The sequence below is a fragment of the Neopelma chrysocephalum genome, unplaced genomic scaffold, assembly GCF_003984885.1.
Source record: "Neopelma chrysocephalum unplaced genomic scaffold, ASM398488v2 Primary Assembly neopelma1_25, whole genome shotgun sequence".
NCBI lineage: Eukaryota > Metazoa > Chordata > Aves > Passeriformes > Pipridae > Neopelma > Neopelma chrysocephalum.
The window spans coordinates 30,653,810-30,677,358 of record NW_020897694.1 but is presented as its reverse complement, the minus strand read 5'-3'; the positions used below and the strand labels follow the sequence as shown (position 1 = coordinate 30,677,358).

Here is a 23,549-nt window from a genome sequence, read left to right as displayed (position 1 = left end):
TAGTCGGCAGTATGATGACGGCTTAAAAATCTGGTTCGCACCCCGGGAGAACGAGAAACCCTTCACGGATTCAGAGAGGGCTCAGAAATGGCGACTGTCCCTGGCATCGCTCTTGTTTTTCACGGTCCTGCTCTCTGATCACTTGTGGTTCTGCGCTGAGGCCAAATTCACGGGGACCGGAGAGAAGGAGCAGCCGCCGCCCGAGAAGCCGGAGCCCGCGGAGCCGGAGCTGCTGGCGGGCATGGGGGAGCCGGCGCCCCCCGCGCCCCGGCTCCTCGCCCCCCCCTCGCCCTCCCTCCCGCCCTCCCCCGGCAGCAGCGGTGGCGGCAGCCGCGGCAGCCGCAACAACGGCACCGAGCCCCGGCACGGCAAAGCTGCTTTCCTAGGGAACTCCACCACCAGGCCCCTGGAGACGTGTCCCCCCCCGGGGTCCTCGTCCGGGCAGTGCTTCAGCGTGGGGGACGCGGAGGCGGTGTGCCGGCCGCGGGGGGTGTCGGGGCGGCCGCCGGGCGCGGGGCAGAGCCCGGCGCCCGGCTGGGACCTGACGGATTTTTACCTTTCCTTTTGTAATTCCTACACACTTTGGGAGTTGTTTGCCGGGTTGTCCAATCCGGACACTTTGAACTGCAGTCTGGATGTGGTGCTGAGGGGGGAAGGCTCCTGCAGCCAGTGCGTCCAGGCTTACCAGCGCTACGACCAGCACGCTCAGGAGAAATATGAAGAGTTTGAGGTTATGCTCCAGAAATATTTACAGTCGGATGAGTACTCGGTGAAATCGTGTCCTGAGGATTGTAAGGTAGGAGCCCCTGCTGTGTTTCCTGTCCCTGGATGGCGGGCTGGCGTGCCTCCCTCGGCTTGTTGTGGCTGCCGTGGTCCCTGTTGTGCCTGCTTCGGTCTCTGTCCCTGGCGCCGGCGGCCGCGGTTCGTACGGTGCAGGCGGAGCTGTGGGGTGTATCGGCCGAGATGTCCCCGTTAGCGCGTTGTTAAAAGAGAGGAAGAGAGAGGGGGAAGCTTGGGAAAAAGCAAAAAGAAGTGATCCTCGGTCCTCTGGGAGCGTAGCGCTGGATTTCCCCCTCCTCATGAATATGCGATTGGCTCCGGCTCTTCTGCCGGCTTCCAGCGGGCTCGGATGCGACTTGGCGGCAGGCAGCGACAGGGGCTGCATGACAATGAGCGGGGCTCGGAGCGGCGGTCGAGGCCGGACTGCCCGACGGTGCTGCCCTGGCCGCCGGCCCTCGGGGAGGTGGGTGGCCGCGGTGCCCCCCAGGACTGGCTTTCCGTCCCCCCGCGGCGGCCAGGGGCACACACCGGAGGCTCTGGATGGGTTCCGTCGGGCGCTTGGCCCCGGGGACGGCGGTGCCCTATGGCGGCGGAGCGGCGCGGCGCCGGACCGCCTCGGGAGCGGAGAGCGGACCGTGCTTCCAGGCGCTCTGCCAAAATCTGTGGACCTGGGAAAAGCTGGAGGACGAGGGTGTCTCTCAACGGGCAGCGCGGTGGGCCTTGGTTGGGAAGCGATGGTAACAACGTTTTGATAAGACACAGCTCTTTTCTTTGGTGCCACTGGTGAGGGCTCAAAGAGATCCAGAGGTTTTTCTTTTCCTGTGCTAGAAGACAGAGGGTCCTACTTTGTCTCTTGTAGTTGTTGCCTTCTCTCTACTTTTGCACAAGATTAGTTGGCCTATCTCTCAAGACAGGGCAGAAAAAAGTGTTGTCCTGAGCACCTAAAATAGCTGACTGCATTCTTCTTTCCCTGTTTCAGTACTTGTTGAGGTGAATCGTTTCTGCCCTGAACTGGATTATCTCAACTACTGTAGCTCTAGATTAACTAGTCTGAACCAAATTCTGCTTTAGCAGTTAAACACAACAGTGCACAGGCATCACTGCTCTGAACAGGAGGCCTAGAGTACCTCCACGCTTTGTAACTTCAGCAGGGCCTTCTCAAATCATTTCATGGTAACAGTCCATGCCTAAAGAATCCCATTCACCAATAAGTTAGTGTAATTTTCACTTCTTTGCCGCAAAAATCAATCCACAATCCCTCCAGGAGCTGAAATAGCCCATTATCTAATTGGATAAAGTAGGAAAGTTGCTATATTTATTTATTCTTGTTAAATCTGACAAGAATAAGGTACATTCATCAGTAGTTTTGACTCCACTGTTTTTAGGTTGCAAACTGTGTGTGTACACACTCATTGTATAGATACTATGTACTCAGTTACTGATAATGTAAAACCCATTTTACTTCCAGAGTGAATTGGAAAAGTAAAAAAGGGTGTCAAATGTAAATAGATGTCTACTGCTGTAAGGACATCTTTACCGTTTCAGTAGCTCTTTAAGTACAAATTGACCTACTATTCTGTGCTGCCAAACGATCAACATCTACTTGCTTAAAGCGATTTTTTTGTGTCACAGTTTGGTTTGGCTGAACTTTACTGCAAAGTGCGCAGTTGCTCTACAGAATATGATAGTGTAAAAGATGTTGAAAATGAACAGAACAGTAAATGTATGCTGTATAATGATTTCCCCTGCAGACACCCAATGAGAAGTAATATTTGTCTAATGATGGTGAAAAAGTTGTTGACATTAAGATGATTGAGTGAAACTTAAATGAGCTAGACAAACACAGTGCCAACGACCTACATCTCTCCAGGTCTGAGTGCCAGACGATGTTGCTCTATGTTTTGAGAATTTGGCCGACCAGTCTGTGTTAAAAATGAAAGATATTCCAGCAGGGGAAAGGAAGAAAACCCCAACCCAGGGTGCGACTTAGTGGGTTTTCCCTTTTTCCAGGGAATCTGGTGGGCAGTGGAGGTGCCCAGCTAGTGCAGGTGCGGAGGGCAGGGGATGAGCCCTCCGGCGCGGGGCTGGGCTGGGCTGGGCTGGGCTTTACTGCGCTGAGCGGCGGGCCCAGAGACCGCTGTCCAAGGTGCTGCAAGGCAGCCCAAACAGCCGGGGGCAGGAGGGGAGAAGCCTCTCGCTGCCCCCGCGCCCTGACTTGGTGCTTTTGGGTCCCTCTGGAGCCTTTTGATCCGTGCGGGTGGCCGAGAGAGCGAAGCGGATGGCACGTCCAGCTGTCTGATAGCCGTGTGTGTTGATGTGCTTGTGCATGGGTTACTCCGAAGAGTGTAGAGGTGAAACTTGAAACTCAAATACTTTGTGACTAATGCAATGTTTTGCTGGGCTTTCTGGTGTTTTATATATGCATTTATAAGACTCCATCAGGAAATTATGTTTTTGTGTAAGTAGACATTTTTTTTAATGTGTTGGATATTTAGATAATTCTTAGCTTAAGAATCAGAACAGAAAATAACTTGACATCTAGCTATGTGGCTTAGACATATGCTATTGGTTCATGTCATGATTTATGTGGTAAGCTGCTTTTCTTTTAAACAAAATGCTGAAAATACTGCTTTTATTCCATAATCATGTATGTAAGCCTTGGCTTAATGCAATGAAAGGCTTGTTAAATAGTATATTTCTATTTAAGACATCTTTAGCATTCTGGGAGGGTGGCCCCATTCACAGAAAAAAAGCTTTTCATCCAGTTCACCAATTATATTAGATGATAAAAATCAATAAAATTTACACTGAATAACACTCAACCTAAAATTTGTAATTGGGTGTTGCTTTCTCCTTCCCCATGTCTCCTCAACACTATCCCCCATCCTTGAGACAGTCACTTCTCATAGCAGTGTGAAAATCATTGGGGGTTTCTCAGTCCAGCAAGATATGCTTTTCATGAAAGTACTGTTGGTGATACCAAACAGTACATCTCAAAAATACCATTGATGCACGAGTCTAAGCCTCAGACTTTATTCATTTATCTGAAACCAGAAGAAAATTAACTTTACTTTCAAAATATTCCGTGTTCCACTACATGTCTCCTGGTCTCTGAAGAATACTTTAAATTAATTGCTTGGTGTTGCAGAAGTTTGCAGGCAGGAGCTGTCTGACTTATCAGTTCACATTTAGCTATTCTATATGGTGAGCTTTGGTTTTAATATAGAAGTATACTCAGTCTTTTTTTTCTTTCTTCTTTTCCTTTTTTTTTTTTAAGAGTGCTGTCCTGTAATTAAGGTCTTACAATTAAACTTGTTATTGAATTACATTGGAGTTTTTCAAAGTTTTGTAGAAAATGCTGAGAATTTTGCACATTTTGAACATTAGGAAACCCATTTTTTGATAGTATCAATGAACATGCATATTCATTTTATATTATTAGGATGTCGGTAGACTTCATGTGTTGTTCAGAAGTTTGGGATATCAGTGTTGTCTCAATATAAATGCATCTTCAATTTATTTCTTGGAAACTATCTTTAAAGTCTGATGTCTCTCTATATTGTTTCCTTGTTAGGATAGTCACACAACAGTAATGGCTAGACAGTAAATATAAGAAAAATATTTCAATGTATTGCATATTCAACTAGGTGACATAATAAATTACTGTAGCTTTATTGAATCACTAAAGTAAGAGTAACTGAAAATCTGAATCTACATTTTGTTTTTCTGTCTTAAATTAAATTTAGATTTTTAAAAAATATTTATGAAATTTTGCTTTTGCATATTATAAATTTGTGATTATATTTGCAGGGATTGGCCTTGACAATACCTATAATTTCTTGATTTCAGAATATCATTTTTATATGCAGTGTGACACAGTACTGTATTCAGACAATTAACAGAAACTGTATTGGCTTGATGTTGAAGACAGAGTTCCTCATTAAGACTTGTCAGCCTTCTATCAGGGGAAATACTCAAGTTCTTATTCTTAAGGCAGCAGGCAATTGCTTTGTGGAATAAAAGAAAATTCTGGCTACTTCTGATTAAGAACTGGGTCAAATGACTAAGTAGGACATAAAAATGTAAAGGTTTTTAATTTTTTTTGGTTTTTTTTTACAGATAGAACTTACATCTTTGTGTTAAGTATCAGAGATCAGGGCTTTCTTGGCAAATGTATTTATTAATGTTTGAACATGACACTAGTCATAATTTTTTGATGCAGGTTTCTTTAACCTAGTGAAAGTTGTGAGTGTTTAAAATGTGGCCTTCCCTAGTGCTAATTAAAATATTGAAATATATAATTCAGGTAATGCATTATAATTAAAATAACATTAAAATAATTCAGTTTCCCACCTAGAATATCAAAGGAGAAAAATAAAAATATATATTTATATCAATATTGTTAAAAAGCAAACTTTGGCTGACATCCTTGGTGCTTAACACATACAAACAGATTTTTGTTTTTCAGAAATTAAATATAATTTGATAACTTCTGATTTGAGGTTTATGATACTGGTATGTATATGATATGATTTATATATTATATTGAGTTATAGCTATAGTTATTATAGTTATTATGGCTGAGTTATAGTACTTCTTACTTGAAAAATATGCATATCAATGAAGGGTTTCATCATTAAACATAGATGGTATAGTTGATAGGAATATAGAGTTGGTATTTCTGTTACTGAAGAATTTTTTTGATCGAAGAACTGTGTTCAACCACTTTTATTTGAGTAAGAGGATGACTGAAAGTTATTTAAAACAATTAAAATCACATTTCTTTTTAGATGTTATCTGGAAATATCAAAGCTTATATGAATCATTACTTTTCCAAGAACTTTTTCCTAAACAGCATATGTAGTCTAATTAGGTTTTGATTTAAACTCTCAACTAAGCTCGCAGAAAAGAACAGATGAGAAATATGAAACCAAAAGCTCAAATGATAAAAGAACCCTTCTGTTACAAAAGGTCACATAGACCAGCATCTGCCACAAAGTTAGATATCTCAGTGTCACGTCTTAATCACATATTTCTTCTATATGCAAGAGTGAAACCTAAGCTAATCAGAAGAAACTCTTACAAATTAAACCTTGAAAATCTGCACTGATAGTCTAGTATAAAAAGGAAAAAAACCATTAATTACTGAACTAAGACCTTTTCAGAATCTGTTGGAATTTAAATCTTTATTTTAAAGCTGTTTTTAAAATGATTACTATGCTGTATTTAAGCAAGCTTAAGTGTTTAAAGAAATAAACATTATTTAACTAGTATAAAATATATAAATTAAAATTTGTAAATTATATAAATTATATAAACATAATTAATACTTAAATGTTCATACTTTTAAAAATTTTGGCTTAAAATACTGTGAAACTAATGTGACTGTATAAATTGATGTTTGCACAATTTGATTTTTTTTGATTTTATTTGGTCAGTTGATTTTTTAAAAAAAGTAGAAGTTGAATTATTTTTCAAAACTAATTTAAGACAAATATATGGATGAATTTAGTATAACTCTTCTTGTAATACTGCACTGATATAATAAAGGAAGCGACACTGACTATGTGCTAATGGATTTGTATTTTGACCTAAAATTCTGATTCAGCAGTATGTTTCAGTCTCCAGTTTTGAGCTAGATGAATGGTACTGCACTCAGGGAGGACTGTGCACATGCTTGTGGTCATTCAATTGCTTAACTGCTCTGCTGAATCAGGATCAGATCTCTTCACTTCTAAAATTCCGCAGGGTGTTCTTTCCAAGTGTTTTAATTCCACTTAACTTTTTGAAAGTTTGCATCTAGTTGATCATCCAGATACTTATCCCATTCATAATGTCAATGGGTACATCATTCCAGATTTAGGAAAAAAAGGACTGCGGATGACTGGCACAGAGTAGTTGAAGTGGATTCCACCCTAGTTCAGCAGCCGCCATATAATGTTTCATGGTGTTAACATCACATAGCTAGGGATGTCATGGCTCTGACCTCAATTTTACTGGGTTCACTTATTCTCTTTACATCAAGCAGTATGCTTCACATGTACCTCGCAGAGACTGTGACAATCATACTTCTTCATTTTATGTTCTTCTAGGAAAAGTAATCAAAATGCAAATTATAGTTCTATCACTTATCCTGCCTAAAAATCATTTGGTCTATACTTAGTAATTTATCACTTCAGTCTTGCACTAAGATCCATAATGTATTTAGATCTGTGAATTGCCTAAAATGGAGAAAGTAACTTAGAAGCTGAATTCTTAAATATTACTTTTTGGTACGTATCAGTCATAATGCCCCAGAAGATAGAAAAATAAAATAATCCATCTGATAAAAACAAACAAAAAGTAGATATCCATTATGGACATCCACACAAAATATAAAAGCTCAGACTCTGTAGTCAGTGGAGATACATAAGCAATTTTAGAGTCTGAGTCAGTTCACAATAAAGTGGACATCTAAAATAGGTCAGGTGAATTATGCCCTAAAAGCACCTATTTTCTGTCCATTTTCTCTAAGGAGGACATACTGTCATTTTATCTCAAATACACACACCTCCACCCACTGTTGACCTCAAAAGTCATATTAGATGAATCCTAAAAAGGGGGTTTTGGTAGAAAAATTAAGTTTGGAGGAAATTATGTTCATATGCAAAATTTAATTGGGAGAAAGTTTGTAAAATCCCACTACTTGTGCTGTGCCACACCAGCCTAGCGAAATCACAAGTCTCTTTCACTATTCTGTTGCTGAAGACTGTGTGAGCTATGCAATCTACTTTTTAGGGGTGAGAATAAGAAAGTGTCTTGTATGACATAAGACTTTTTTTTTTTTAAGAGAGTTTCTACATATGACTCCTCCAGTTTTTATTTCTGTTAAGAAACCAGACAGTAACAATTGTAGGTCATCTTCTTAACAGACAATTTTGCAGGTAGATCTACTAGAGACTGTTTCTCTTATTCTCCCTTCTATCTGTACAAGGAAGATGGATTTTTTTTGTGTTGGAGGTGTCTATGTATGTAAGAATTCCTATACATTTCATTTTCTTCCCTTAGTCCAAATCAGAGGGAACTCCTAAGACTACCCAAACTCTCTCCCTCAGGAAGCACATAGACATTTATGCCACTTTACTACATTAAACATACTGTACTTTTCTATGTACTTTTCACTGTACTTTTCTCTTGTCAGAACTGTAGAACAAACATCTCTAAGCGAGAACGTGTGTGAGCTTGATTCACTTTAAACATCAATCAGATGAATACAAATGTAGTGAGGCACTGGAGATATGTTCTGGCTTGTAGAGAGATTTAATTAATTTGAAGATATGTTAAAAGAATAAAGACCAAATTTATTTTTGGATTTGTGGTCTGACCTTGTTTGCAAATGGGGTAAATATATGAAATATGTAAATTGCTCCTTTAGAACATGCACATTGAAGAGCTGTACCTAATGGGTTCCCAGTCCATAATGACCGAAAGAACAGGGCATGAGGTAAGTGGCTCTGAAGGGAAGTAGATCAACATTTAATATTCTCCCACCCATCATCTCATCTCTTTCATCCAAACTGATGGGCGTGTTAAAATCTGTGTTTGAAATCACATTGTTATGGAAGAACCTGGTATGACACTTTGAAACACTGGTTGAATGCAACCAAATTTTTGGGATGAATGGTGATGATAAATGCCTAAGTGAAAAACTTCAGCAGTTATATGTGGGTATTTTGGTCCTTTGAAGTGTATTGGAGAACTTGATAGGGTTGTGCACCTTTCATATACATTGCTCTTGAGAGTTCATTCAGAGGTTTCACCTTTAGAAGAAAACTTTGTGATTAAAAACAGTAGTGAAGATGATCCGAAGATACCAACAGCATGTTTGGGTCTAGGTTTTTAGAAATTCTGCTGCATTTTGGAACTCATTGTGGATGTTTTGAATTACTTCAGTGAAATTAAAGGGAAATGGTAGTTGAGCAATTACAAAAAAAAAAAAAGCAGCCCAAATTTTCATTTTTGGGATATGACATTGACATTTGTTGTTGTTGTTGTTGTTGGGTTTTTTTGTTTGTTTTTTTATGTTACAATTTAGGTAATTTAATTAGTTAAGCCATTATATTTTCAAATATATCCATTCTAAAATTTTTAAAAGGAAAAAAATTGTATTATGTTTGCATTTTAGAATGTGCTATATATTGCAGTATTTAGGAGACATTTTCCATGGAGCAAGTATGATGTCTAGAGTGCTTTTTAAATGCATTTTTAAGTCTTGTTGATCCTCTGCATGTTAGATGAGATGTTGCCTTCAATTTGCCTGGAAACTTATGTAAATGGTGTCTTGGGCCTGTCAACAGACTTAATCTCTGTAAAATATCAAAATGAAGTATCTTTATTACATTTTAAAGATATTAGCAATCCAGAACCAGAGGGCATTCTTTATTAAAGGGATGGGAAAAAGATGAGATATTTAGAAAAAATATTTTTCTCGTTTTATTCATTCTTTGAGGAGAATAAGAGAGTTTCCAGAGTTTGCTGATTGATGATTTGCTGATCATTGCTCTATATTGGCTAGCTTGCTCTCTGTATTTGGGGGGTTACACTCACAGGTTATTCTCATAAAAATTAATTTTGTATAAGATGTATTCATTTAGATAAATACTTGGATTTAAAGGAAGAACTTGAGCAACTCTTAAATAGTTTAAAATCTATATTAAGTTAATTACATATCTTAGAGATTTCTGTGTGTAACAATAGACAACTAAATGTAAGATGATAAATATAAAAATTTATTCATGTATGCTCATTCTTCATGAGGAACAGTATACAGACAGAACCACTTTTTCTAGTGTGAAAATTATATTCTTAACTTATATTAGTTGATTTGTTGTGCTCATAAGTCAAGAAAATACAATTTTTTACTAGTATAACTTCATTATTTAGAGAGGTATCTTTATCACTGTTAAAGTTATATTTTCAAAGGCACTAAAAAGATCTCTGTTAAGTCAAATGTTTGTATTTGTATATGTGCACACTGGATTAAAAAATAATGTTCCTTAAAGTAAAACCCAGCTTGTAGAAGAACAACAAAAAATAGCAAATGAAAAATCCAATTTGTTTTTATTGGGAATAAATAATATAAGTATATATACTTAAAAACATATCTACAAAAATTACATGGAAATTTCCCATGAATACTCTTAACATTATCTTCACATATATTTGTTGAAATCGGATTTTGGGATAGAAGGGCTTCAGGATAATGAAAACTTCAGAGTTGGAAGTAAAAATTCTTGTGTATTGAAAGACTTGCAACTGACTTTTAAAGTAAAAGATCACTTTGTGGTGAAATCTGGTATAGCACATCTCACTTGAAAGGTAAATTATTTTTAAAATATGAAAGAACTATAAATTCCAGTGTATATTATAAAAAAGATAAAAATCAAATTACATATGTCAGTTGTAATCATTTTAATAAAAACTTCTACAAATTATCCCAAATCCATGCTTTGATAAAGATTAAAATCTCTGAAAAGTTTGAAGAGAAATAATGCTGTAACATCTATTTAGAATACAGATCATTTGTAAACTCCTTAAGCAAGTTTCTGGTGATTTTCCAGTGGAATATGTCTGTACTGATTCCAGCCATGTTAAAGTCAGGCAAATAGTGTAATCAGTGCAGAAAGATCCATGTTGTCAGAGTCTCATTTACTGGCCTTTTTATTATTTAATAAAGTATCCCAAATGCATCTATTTTGGGATATTTCAAATTTTATGCCTCTTAAGGTATAAACCCATCCTTCAATGTTTTTCCTTTCACTCTGTGTTCAAGCTGTTAACACTGTGGTACAGTGCTTTAATGAGAGACTGGGCAGTTTTTATTAGAAGAAATTTTTTTTACAGAAGGGAACAAGTATGGGAAGCTCCCAGCATCCTGTGCATGGGGATGTCCTGGCACATGCTGCCTGCCAGGAATATAGAGGCTCTGCCCTGGACCAGGGCCAGGGCTGAGGGATATATGGGGATTAGATTCCACTGGCTTGAAGTTCTGCACTTAAAAAAAGGAAGCAAGTCAAAAACATAGCCAAGGTCCTGTGGGATGGCTTTTAAAATTCTTCATGCATTCAAAGACGAGATGTTAATTTCCAGTCCTGTTCTGCTGTAGAGTTAAAATCTTAATTTAATATTTCTGCAGAGAACCTGACAGAACTTGGACCACTATTATGAAGAAGAAGGAGTTTCTGAACAAGATACATTTGAAATATTGCCCAAATTATATTAGAAAGTGAATTAATTTTTTTATTTTTACGTTTTTTTCATTTATGCTTTCTGATAGTTGGGGAAATGACCCCTATTATAAGCTGAGTTTAGTTAACAAGATATAGCGTAGCACAGGAGTTCAGGAAATGAGGCTTGCTGTTTTATATCCCAATTCAGTTAGAAGTGCATTACGATTTCTTTTGTCTCTATTTAAATCTTATAAATATACATATTTTTGCAACCTCACTATATTAATGAAATTAAATCATTACTGTAACAATAGTTTTTCAAAATCTGGGTACTGAGATTGATTCCTGGGACATGACTCAAGTAAATCTACTGCAAACCAATCTCTGTAATGATAGATGTGAATTTAAAAGATTGTTTTATTTTCATTTGTAAATATGGACCAATTTTCTTTAGTCAGTAATCTATAGTGACAAAAACCAGGACTAACTCCATTGAAATCAATGGCTTTACTTAAATGTAATACTGTTTTGAGAGAAGGAGGCACATTATATGCTTTAAAACTCAAATGTATGAATTCAGAGGGACAGATTTGACTCAGACTGATCTGTTTTACAAACCTTGCTACAAAAAACAATATGCAGAGTGCTTTAAATGCTGTTTTCCTTGTCTTTGACTGACACTACTAATTTGTTATTGTTGTTAGATTAATGATTTTTTCCCTTTTCTTTGTTTTTGTACATGGTCTTGATTGTATTCTTTTATTCCTTTGATTTTTCAGGCAGTACTGTAGAAAAGTATTATAAGCTTGACTTGTTCAGCTATCCAGGGAGGGGAAAACCTTGAAGAGAACAAAGGAAAATTAATTTGCCTTTTCCAGCCAAGAGTGTACATCATCCACAGGGTTAAAAGGAGAGATGCTGATCAGTAGTATTGCTAGTTTAAATCCAGAGAAGCTGCTTTGATTGCTGTAAAGACACTCTGTATTTATGTTGGCATAAATACAGTTAAATTTAAGCATAAGTTGAAGAATTGATAAGGTAATGGAAGTTTTGCTCTGTGGTACATTACAACACTTATAAAAAGGGCAGTAATTTTAACAATGACTCATCTGAAATAAAAATTACAGGTATTATACACACATATGTGTGTATATATATATATATATATAGATATATCTATATATCTGTATATGTCTTAGAGGGGACGGGACAAGATATTATTGAAATCGGATCAAGCATCCTGGAGTAGAGGCCTTTGGAAATCTGAAATGTCATGGATTATGCAAAATTAAGAAGTAGTTTAGGAAGTACAGGAAAATGTAACAATTGTTAATAAATGGTCCTTTAATTTTCAGTCACTGATTTGGTTTTTTTCTGACTGATCTAGAAATGTAAATTACTTAGGGTGTTTTCTTTCTTTCATCAATACTTCAGAAGAGCTCCACAGTAAATGTACAATAGGCAAGCATCAATTTCCAAGATGTCATAGCCAGGATACACACTAACCCTGTCTTACATTGGTCTTTGCAACTCATTTGTAGAGACCCTTTGTAAATTTAAACTGAAAGTTGGATTACTGGTTGGTACAAATCCACCTAAAACTCCATGTGTCTGTGTTATCTAGTATTAACCAATAATGGAAGAAGTTACCTTAATGTTCTATTTTCTTAAGTGGAATATTTTAGATTATTTTTATTTCTGCTTCTTTATTTGCACATCACAATGAAGTTTATTTTTTGTTTATGTTTGGGTTTTTTTTCAGGCTAGGATATTTTGATTGCTGTATTTATCTGGGAGATCGGGTTCATATTAGTATTGTATAATGTGATTTTTATATTTTTTCTGAAATATTTTAAGAGGCAGAATGATGTTAACTGGTGCAATATATAAGCATGAATTACAGTGACTTCCCAAATATTTAATTTTTTATATATTTGTATTACTATGTATATTTAGAGAATATATATATTATTTATATATTTTTCTGTAGTTTCCTTTGTAATTTTTTAATTGCTGAAAAAACAGTAAGGTTTTTATATAGACCTGATTTGAAGAGAGGCAATATTTCAGATGGAAGAGATCTTGTTCTCCTTTTATAGCTGTTTAGATCTGCAGGAGGAGGAGATATTATGTTTTGCAGCCTGGAGGAAATATTTAAATCTTTTATTTTTACCAAAATCATGACTGACAGGGAAGATCAGTAGCTCATAGGGAGGAATAAGATAGCTGTGAATATCAATAAGCTTTTGTTTTGGGATTCCTCTAAAATTGTGATCCTGGGTACAGGATAAACTATATACAAATAGAAGGATGTTTGAAATGATTTTATGATATGTTCAAAAGAGAAGCAAAAGACCTGAAATTCTTCAGTGGTTTTCTTTTCCCCTGCAAATAATGGCACTATTGGGGTACTCAAATATTACAGTAATTCAGCAGTGCAGGGGCCCATAACATGTAGGTGCACCATGAGGTGCACCTGTTATGTGGCTGAAAGAGCTGGTCCTGCTTCAAACTCTGTTCTTCACTTCATGTCTTAATAGAGTTAAAAGGCAACTATTTATTTCTTACAGAATCTGTGCACAGTCGGGAAGCTCACAAATCTCAAGTGCTTGAGCTGTGTACAGACAGCTGCCCTCAGGCTGTGTCTCCATTAGCATTTCAGTTCAGGTCAGGGGTGTGCTTTTGAAACAAACCTTCCGCTCACTCCCACTGCCACTCTTACTGCATCTTGATTCACCACACAAACAGGATTGCTTTCTGCGGAAAGCAAAGGCAAACGAGTGGCCCAGAAGTGCTCCTAAATTGAGTTGCAAGCAGTAAGGGACATGCAGTCTAATAGAACTAGGGCTAGCCTGAAGTAAAACTGATGAAACACACATTATGTGGATGCCAGGCTCTCAGCACTGTTTCAGTTTACAGACTGTTTCTACAGAGCCACATTCCTTGTTAATATTCACATAGGTATAGTTAAAGAGACTGAAATTCAAACTGGAGATAATTCCCAGAGTATCTCAGCAATTTCTTCAGGACTGCAGCGCAAGCTCAAGGCCCTCAGCCAAATCTCTGAAATGATTTGCTGCACCTGGCTGTATAGGATCATGGCATTAGTGACAACCTATTATCCTTTCTTAATTTTTTTTAAATTTTTTTTTAACTTCTGCTGGCATGCCTATGGAGGTGATGCGGAGTTTTGCTCTATGCCTTCCCTGCAGCTGCCAAGCCTCAGTGCAGCAGAACCACTGCAGCTCTGTGCATTTTGGACTCTCGGGGCTGCCTCTGTCCTCACCATGGAATTCACAGCACCTTCCCAACACACGGACATAAGGCTGAACAGAACTGTCTGTAAGTGCCTCTTTATAGCAAACCTGGAGTTTTTGGTTTCAGCATGGTGCAAAAATATATAAACAATCATGAAAATGAAAAATTTGTGTGAGGGAAATCAGCAGCAGTGAAAGAAGTCTGATCTGTCTTAAAAAAATACTGGCCTCACTATTTCCTAACATTTTCTTGTTTCCTGATAGAAGAAAAGAAAGAGTTCAGTCTAAATTTTAGGTAGCCACTGAACTGTCAAACAGATATTCAGGAAAGCATAAGCAACTGATTTTCTTTTTTAATTATTTCAATTTTTATATACCTGTGCAAACTTCATTTTCTTTGGATTTTTTTCAGCATAGAGGACAAAACTGTCTCTACAGTACGGATTGATATTATTTTTCTTCACAGAGTAAAGCTTTTTTCCTTGAGTGATTAGAAAGTGATGTGTAGTTCTCTACAAAATATGACACTGGAAGAATATTGACATGCTGAAAGAATATTTGCTGTTAGTATGGGGAACTGCTACCTTTCCAATTTTTATTATTTAGGTATTTTTTATTGCAATACTCCCAGTACTTACAGGTGGTCATTGCTTTTGAACCCTGAGAATTCATGTCATGTTGTGAGTTGTTTTTAAGTAAATTTACTGCACTTCTAGGAAGAAAATCAGTTCTTCTAGAGGTTATATTCCAATCATAACAATATTCCTGAAGATCTGTGGGGTTTAATGCTTTTAGCCTTTGGTACACTAGGAATTTTTCTTACCTTTTCCCCAACTTTAAACCTGAGTATGAATAAAAAGAGACAAGAAAAGTGATACATTGGCCTAGCAAAAATGGCTAAAGAAATAATTTGCTGAAATAGTATCAGTGTGTGTGATTGATCAAAACATAAGGGGAAGACCTGCCAGATGATCAGCACTTTCTGCACCACCAGATGCTACTGAGGTGACCAGGAACTGCAAGGGAGACCAAGCAGCAAAGCCATTGTCCTGCCAGCAGGAAAAACAGTCAGAGTGGCAGATAGCCAAAACTGTAGATGTTTAACTTAGGTCATTGTAAGAGTAGATAAACAATATATTCATATAAGGCTTCAATTGGATGTATCTCAGATTATACTCATGGTGCTTTATCTTGAAGCCTGAAGGAGCTGATACTGAAGAATCAGAAAACTGAAGAGAGTATGTTTTTGCTAAGCAGGGTATAGGAACTGACATACTATGCTGCTCAGTAATCTACTTAGTGTCTTGTCCTACCTCTGGGAATAAGGCTGGGAGGTAAAATGAATGCTACAACAGACCAGAAAATTGTTTGTCAGTTTGCAAAGTTTCTTCTTAATTCATATTAAGCAGTAGTCAATTTATCATGCTTATAACTCAACAAAATACTTTTCTATATTCTTTTCTATTAGTATAATTTCATACATGAAGGGATATTTTATTGTTAGAGATAAATTGTTAGAGATAAATTTCATTTTCAATGGTACTTAGAATGGTGTTCAAAATCTAATTGTTCTCTAACTCTTATTTTTCATCAAAATCTGGTTCTTTCTTTCGTGCATTAGTTCTCTTGGTTCTTTGTAATAATTAAGTTAGGATCTCTGTTCCTATAATTCTTACTAATTTTTTTTTGTATAGTTCCTGTAGAATTTTCTTTTTCTGATGTTTAATGGCAAATTGTTAGATTGAAATGGAGAAGGGTGGAAGGATATGATTACATTTATGTGAATTATATTAAAGGGGTATAGCCAAAGCAGGAATCAAAATCAGGAAAATATCATTTTGAAAATAGTGATATACCAGTAGAGAGATATGTTTCTTATATACCCCTTGCACATAGAGTTTTTGGGCTATATTAATGGCTACTGACTGATAAAGGCGTTTCACTGCAGTTTCTTGCACAATAGAGAAGGATTTTGTGTATTGTCCTTATAAATGAAAATGTCTGTACATCTGCTGTAACACAAGAGTTTCCTACAGCTCTGACCATTACAATGTAGACTATGATTATTGGTAAAAAGCATGCATGTATCAAGTCCTCGAGCATTAAGCTTTCCCTATTAGCAGTTTTTCATAGGCAGAGTTTCACATGTTACTGTTACTTTGACACACTAAGGGACGTTGTTACACAGCACATTTCAGTTTGATGCTGCCAGGGTTGTACTAAATACATTTCCAATTCGTGCCCACCAGTGGTAAAGATAACAATTTAAAATACTTCTTAGGATATAGCTTTACTTTTTTGCTTTATTGTTTACCACTACCTTGCCTTTTCTCTTTTCTCCTCCTTAAGCTCTTTACAAACCAACCGCTCCTGATACTTTTGAGTGTGGGTCTTTGATGCAGTAATATACTGTACTAAGAAGAAGAGTTTTCTGAAAGGGGAAATGAAATATGAGTAACCATGACAGAAGAGTTGCAACTGAAAAGAGTGGCTTATGATGTGTAGAAGTTGTGATAAGAACTGTGTGCCCATGAAACAGAAGAGCAAAACTGCAAAGGTAGCTTGATTTTTCATTTACTGTTTGCATTGGTTTGATTCTGGCTTGCTGTACAGAACAGAGTATTGTGAAGAACTTTTATTTATAAATACACAGAAAAAACAAAGTCCTTCATTAAAATGGTGTTACCTTTAGACTTGGCGACATCACTTATGAAGTTCTGTATCTTTGGTTTAAATAATAATAAAAAAATTGTTTAAATTTTCAGTTTTGCTGAATTCCTCATTTGTCTTATGAAAAGACTTAAGCAATTATATAATATTCATGATTTACATTTGCTTATTCATTATATCTTTTTAAACTCTTCCTTTGGGGGTGCCTGGCTTCCCTCCTAAATAAATAAATCTCAGCCTTTGTAGCCTTTATAACAGTATTCTTCCCTTTTTTTGTTCTTTCTCAACAATGTTTTTATTTTAGATTGTGGCTCATCCCAGAGAAGAATTTTGATTATCTGTGTGTATCAAGAGGTTTTTCCCACCCTTCAGTGGTCATACTGAGTTTTTAATTTAAAATTAAGTGTTTCATATGGTTCTTTCTCCTATGCTTCTATTAGGCTTGGCAGTGCTGGGTTCCATCTGCCATTGTTTTCCCTTTCACTGAGCTCTTTTAAGGAACCCAAAAGCTCCTTGGCCCGCTTTGGCCTTGATTAATCTGAGACTTGTTGTGTCCCTTGTAAACATATCCATCTTATTGTTAGTCCAATTTCCAGATGATTAATAAATAGATTAAACACTCTCATCCTTTGTAGAGAACCTGAGGACACCCTGCTGTTAACCTTTAGCCACATGGAGCAGTGGCCACTAATAAATGTATTCTGCTTCTGTGTTCCCGTTTTTGTAGCTGGTTTCTAATCAATGACAATGCTTTACTTTTCACCGTGTGATTACTTAGTTTCTTTAATAGCCTTTTTTGAGAAGCATTATCAAAGGCTCTTTGTAAGTCCAGAAAACTTGTATCAGCCAGTTGTTTCTTGTCTGCTGTCTGTTAATATACCAAAAGAATATTAATAGGTTAAGGAGATGTACGAGGCATTAAGGCTTCTAACTTTAATCCACATATTTAACACTTTTGTTTTTAATTGGTTCCCCAATTATTAGTGCACTAATAGGTGTGTGAATCTGAATTTTTTCTCAGTTTCTCTCAGTAATTACAGGAAGATGACTGTTGTCCTGCGTGGTTCAGTATACAAACTGATTTCAATGCGAAACTGCATAACTGTGGATTTCTTTTCATTAATCTTAAATTGCTTTGAGACTCTTGAATAAACAGCATCCCATTCTTGAGATACATTCATCTTTTACTTATTGATTTGTTCCAGCCATTCCTCTTAGAATATCTGAATCATCAAAAGCTCCTTGTCTTAACTTGGAAATGCTGGTATCTCCTTGGTTCACTGAGACAAAAAGTGATATAAAAAATAATTGCTTTCTCTTCTATATACTTATCTTGTTCATTTTCTCCTTTAACTTCTGGGGGGGGGAATTAATGATCTCTCTTGGTCATATTTTTTCTACCTAGTTACTCCATATATTCTCATTTAGCCACCCCACTTCCCTATTCAAATGTACTTGTCATTGTTTATGCATCTTGAAGACCAGAAATGTTTTGTGCCAGGTGCACTGGAAAATCCACATGTTGCAGTCCCAAAAGTAAATGGAATCTTCCATGTTCAAAGATCTGATTGGGTTGAAGTGTAATTTATTTTATTTTTATTTTTAACTCTCTACCACCTGGAAGGGAGAGTAACATGTTTTTCTCAAAGAAAAGGTGCATGACCCATGTGTGCTGGGTCATGCAATAGTCTTGCAGCTTGAAAGGAAATAACAGGGTAAACTTACATTCTGATCGGAAATCAAGAACAAAAGAGAATCCTGAAGTTTTTACTGACATACAGTTTCTAAGTAGCTTGTTTTCCAGGTCTTTCTGCCTGCATGTGTTGTAGCATCTATGCACACACATGCCTCATTTTCTCAGGTGCTGCTTTATAAAACCACCATAGTATGCATAGTTTCTGTACCTATTCTTTCAGAGTGTGCTGGTTTAAAGGTAAACCGGCAGGGGAAATGAACCCAACTCAAAGGAGAGATTATAAATCAGAATAACAATTTAATAAAATAATACAATAAGTACGATTATACAGACAAACAATTGGTTTTAACCCACAAAACCCAAACGTATAACCCAGCACCCTGGGGCATAAACAGAGTGGTGTTCGTTGGGCCCTCTGACTCCAAAGTAAAAGGAGACGGAAAAACCTGTTGGTGAGAGTGCTGGTGCAGTCTGGTCAAGAGTGGTGATTGCAGCCCGGTCGAGAGTGGTGGTTGCAGTCTGGTTGAGAGTGGTGGTCTGCAGTCCTTCTCTGGATCCCAAGAGAGGTTAAAAAAGTCCCAAGACTCCAAGATTATATATATCCTCCAGTTCAGGCAGGAATGCCCAGTACCCCCCTCAGGGTGGGGAGTGCCACAATGGGTGTGAGGACAGGAGCATCCTCCTGTCTTGAAGGCCTCTTAACACCCAGTTTATAGCCTGAGGAGTCAGGCTGCTCTGGGCAGAGGGTGTAAATGGTCTATTGAAAACAGTTTCTGGGAAATGGCATGGAAGGCTATAGAATACACAGTTTTGGGTTACACCCATACTGTGATGAACTGGTCCCAGCTGTTCTAACTAGGACACAGAGAAAAAAACAGTTTGGGTTTTTTTAAAAAACTCTCCCTCAAAGGCTTTGGGATGCCATTCTCCACTATTTGTGTAATTTCCCAGTAGCTGGAGAACTTAGTTAAGATGTAGGGAATTTATTGATGTTATTGTTCAGTGCCTTCCACAGATATTCAAAGGCACTTAAACATTGTGAAGCAGTAGGAACATCATCAAGTGGTAGTTGACGGGTTTTAGATGAGAAATATGTAGCAATAAGTAGCTCTGTCTTCAAAATTATTTGGTCTTTTTATCTGTATTTTGAAATTTCCAGTTAGATTTTGCTGAGAACTATTTTTAATATGATTAGTACTAGTAATAATTCTAAAAGTATTTTAATAGAAAATCTCCAGTCACATCCACTGAATTATTTTGATCACGTACGTCTCAGCTATCTCTTTTGCCTCATACAAAACTGCTGCTGCACAAAACCCCTCATCCTCTGAGCAAAGAAAGGTGCTTTTATGCTACAAAAAGTGTGAAGTAACTGCTCAAACTCTCCTATCTATCCTGTTAATGATTTTGGGCTCTGGACAGAGCAATAGTGGAACAGCTAGCCTGCTGGAAGACATTCCCACCTGACCATGCCTACATCAATATATGCCCTCCAGGGAATGTTTTAAACCATTAAAGGTTACAAGGTTTGAAACTTTACTAAAGCTATATATATGCAGCAAAAGACCCAGAGGAACTTTTGCCTCAGTAATAGCTTCTTTTGAGTCTTCCAGCATACACCAGGGCTTATTACAAACATCAAAATATGCTCAGTGGGTACAGGCTACATTTCAGTTCCTCTAGGGATGTTTTACAGCGATGGAAATAGAATCCCTTCTGTATTCTACTCTCATAAGCATTCAAGTAGGAAGTACTTAGAAGGATAGTGTCAGGAAACAGTGTCCAAAGGAAATTAAGAGGAATGACCTGGCTTTCAGAGGTGCTAAGCACTCATATCCTAAGTTGGACACAAATTAGGATCTAATTTCTGTCAAGTGAAAAAAGTTAACACAGGAAGAAATGCTTTTTAATGAACTGAAGACAGTTTAATGTACTTGGTAGGAAATAATGCAGTCCTTTTTGAATATGGAATATTTTTTCATATTTTTTGATGTTTGTCACTGATCATTCTGGATGCTTCTGTAAGATCTTCTTAATGCCATTATAAAGAATGGAGTATTCCATAGTATCATTAAAGTGCATTTTGTTAGAGGGGTTTGCTTTTTTTTCCTAATGTACAACACAAACAGGTAGTGAAGGCAGCCTACAAGAAAATAATTGTCTTCAATACAAGTGATTCATCTGAAGATGTTGCTGATGCACTAGACTTAACATTCACAGTCAGGTGAAATGCCTACCTCTCTACATGAGAAAGAACATGGTGTCTATCGACTGGCAGGAGATGAGGTATCTAGGTTGAAGAGAAATACAGAGAGTTTGATCTGCAGATCTCTTTAATATAAACCTGAGCTGCTTAGCTGACCTAGTACTAGGAATTTTGTGCTTGTAAGCAACTCCAAGTTGACATTATGTCTGATTTTGCATTCTGTTTGAATGTGATCAGTCATACATGCAAGGTGAGGGATTTTGTGATAAAGTATTTCTGCTTTCTGTTTAGCTAGAAAAAGACAATTGATGGGTAGCTGCAAAGGTATTAAAAGAAAAAAATATTTTATTTTGTTTGCTTCTGGTTAAGCAGCATATTAAAAGAAGTTCTTGCATTCACTGTGTAAAATAGTAACAATAGAAACCGTTTGGAGAAACCCTTCCTTACACGTTACTTTTCAAAGATTTACTGAAGGTCAAAAGCTTTATCGCACAATTTTCCTTCTCATGAACAAGTTCTATATTGTTTTCTTCCTTTCTGTAATGAGAAAAATACCTACTTACCATCTACCTAGTTATGCCATATTAATAAAACTCTCTTACCCAAATGTCTTTCAAAAGACTCTCACAGACAAGGTAAGCCCAAATTTTTTTAGTAATATTTCAGTCAAGAGAAGTCTTGCAAAAAGCCTGTTTTTTCCTTCTTCTAATAGTCACCTCCATGAGAAGAATGGTTGTTTGCCAGAACTACTTTCCTCTTACAGAAGCTCACCATTCAAAGCCTGAAAGAGCATATACACCATCTCTACAGAGTGGGGGCAATTTCCATACTGATGCCTTTTAAAACAGGTGCAGCACTAACTGCTTCCTTGTAGGTGACACTCCATGGCCATAGTGTTTCAAGTGAGATCTTCAGGACCATACCGTGGGGCATGTATATTTAGTGCTTTATGCAGCATTCCTCAGGAAAGCAATTGACTGGCTTGAAATAATACCTCATAGTTTCCCACCCTAAAACCAGATATATTTCATTCTGTCTGGCCTGGCTGTAAGATGTTTCCCTGTACAAGATGTTCCCATGTGCTGGCAGTCACTAGCAGTTGAAGTAGTTCCTTGAGATCATCACTAAGATAAGTAGTAGCGACTCATAGTTTTGCTAGTGGCTGGCATTAAGGACAAGCTGAAGTAGACATTTTGAATAAGTGTTGGAAAAAAGGGTTAACTATCTTTTTGTGCAGTATAATTGTTTTCTGTACATGAAACCTATTTCTCTAAGATTTTTTTTCTGCCAAGTCAACAAAATTAGTTTTAACAGCATTAGTTAATGAGTTCCCTGTGTCCAAAAGGGAACTAAGGTATGTCTGTTTTGTAAAAAATTTTTTTATGTGTGTTTTTTATTTTGCTTTGTTTTGTTTTGCTTTAGTTATTGGGTTTTTGTTGGGTTTGTTTGGTTGGTTTTTGTTTTGGGTTTTTTAGTTTATTGGACAGAAGATGATATGTTTTCATGCATCTTTAAACTTTTAATGTACAGAAAATTCTTGGCACTTCAGGACATTAAGGTCAGAATTCAAGGTACATTAAAATAGCAATGTTATGAACATCTTAAATTATTCTAGACTGGAAACTTGACTGGCCACTACAGGAAGTTTAGACCGACTGCAATTTGGTGCTCTCTGTCTGTAATATCTGTAATATTCCATTTGTGTAAAGGAGTTTGAAAGGAAATTTTAAATAAAAATACTGGATGGATGCCTTTACTCAATAAAAAATGTTATGCACAGGAAACCTGTTTTCTGTTTTGTTAATTCAGGGATCAAGTATGGGATCCCAGAATTTCTTGCATCTAGGGGATCAAGTGTGTTTGTGATCAATAGTTTGCTTAGAGAGAAACATCATCTTTATTTTTGAGGGACCAGCTGCATGCTGATGGGAAAAGTTAAAAAGCGCCTTCTCAGATTAATTTTTCTGTATTATAATGAAGAGTTTTACCTGGAGATGAATGATGTTTTGTGTCTCAAATTTGTGTTTAAGGTTACTACATGCTTTAGGCTGGTAATTGGACATTATTGAGTTAGTAAAGACATAAAATGACCTATGTTTTCTTGATGTAAAAGAGCAATAGGCCAGTGTCCCTTTGAAAGGTCTGAGTGCTGTAAAACCTAAGAATAAAAGTGTGGTCAATTAAATGACTTCTAAATTCCACTTATGAACACAATTTGCAAGCAAATTATTTGTTCCTTCAGTACTTAGCACTTCCAGGGACCCCTGGTGGCCTAGTGGTTAGCATGCAGGACTCTCACTGCTGTGACCCAGGTTCGATTCCCCGGTCCCCCGGGCAGATGGAGCTCGTTAGCCCTGTGAGGCCATCCATCTATGAGAAGGTCACTCTAAACAAACCTACGTCCTGAGGACCTCACTGCCATTGTCCAAGCTTGCTTGGCCCCGGCAGATGAACCTTAGGATTAAAGGGTGGGCTCAGTTCAGCGCATGCTGTGTCTCACCTAAAAAATCCATTGCGCAGGCTGGAAAGGTAAAAAGACCTTTCCCAAAATCTTTGTTCGTGAAGACTGGCCATTATTATTATTATTACTTAGCACTTCAATCTAAAAGATTCTGATGACTCATAAAAAATTAGATTTGCTAACATGAAAGTGCATTGAAGTAGTGGCCTTCTATAAGAAATTCGCAAGTTACCTTTTTTCCATACTGAAATTTTTAGTGAAGAGGGATTTT

At 37.2% G+C, this 23,549-nt stretch overlaps 1 protein-coding gene across 1 annotated transcript in view; it reads left to right on the top strand.

The window, feature by feature from the left end:
- Positions 1–23,549, top strand: part of FAM155A (family with sequence similarity 155 member A) — a 457,886-nt gene that overhangs the window by 565 nt on the left and 433,772 nt on the right. Inside the window, exon 3 of the mRNA XM_027675187.1 lies at positions 4–796. Within this exon, the coding sequence (XP_027530988.1) occupies positions 4–796 (793 nt within the window). The remainder of the gene's footprint in view (positions 1–3; positions 797–23,549) is intronic.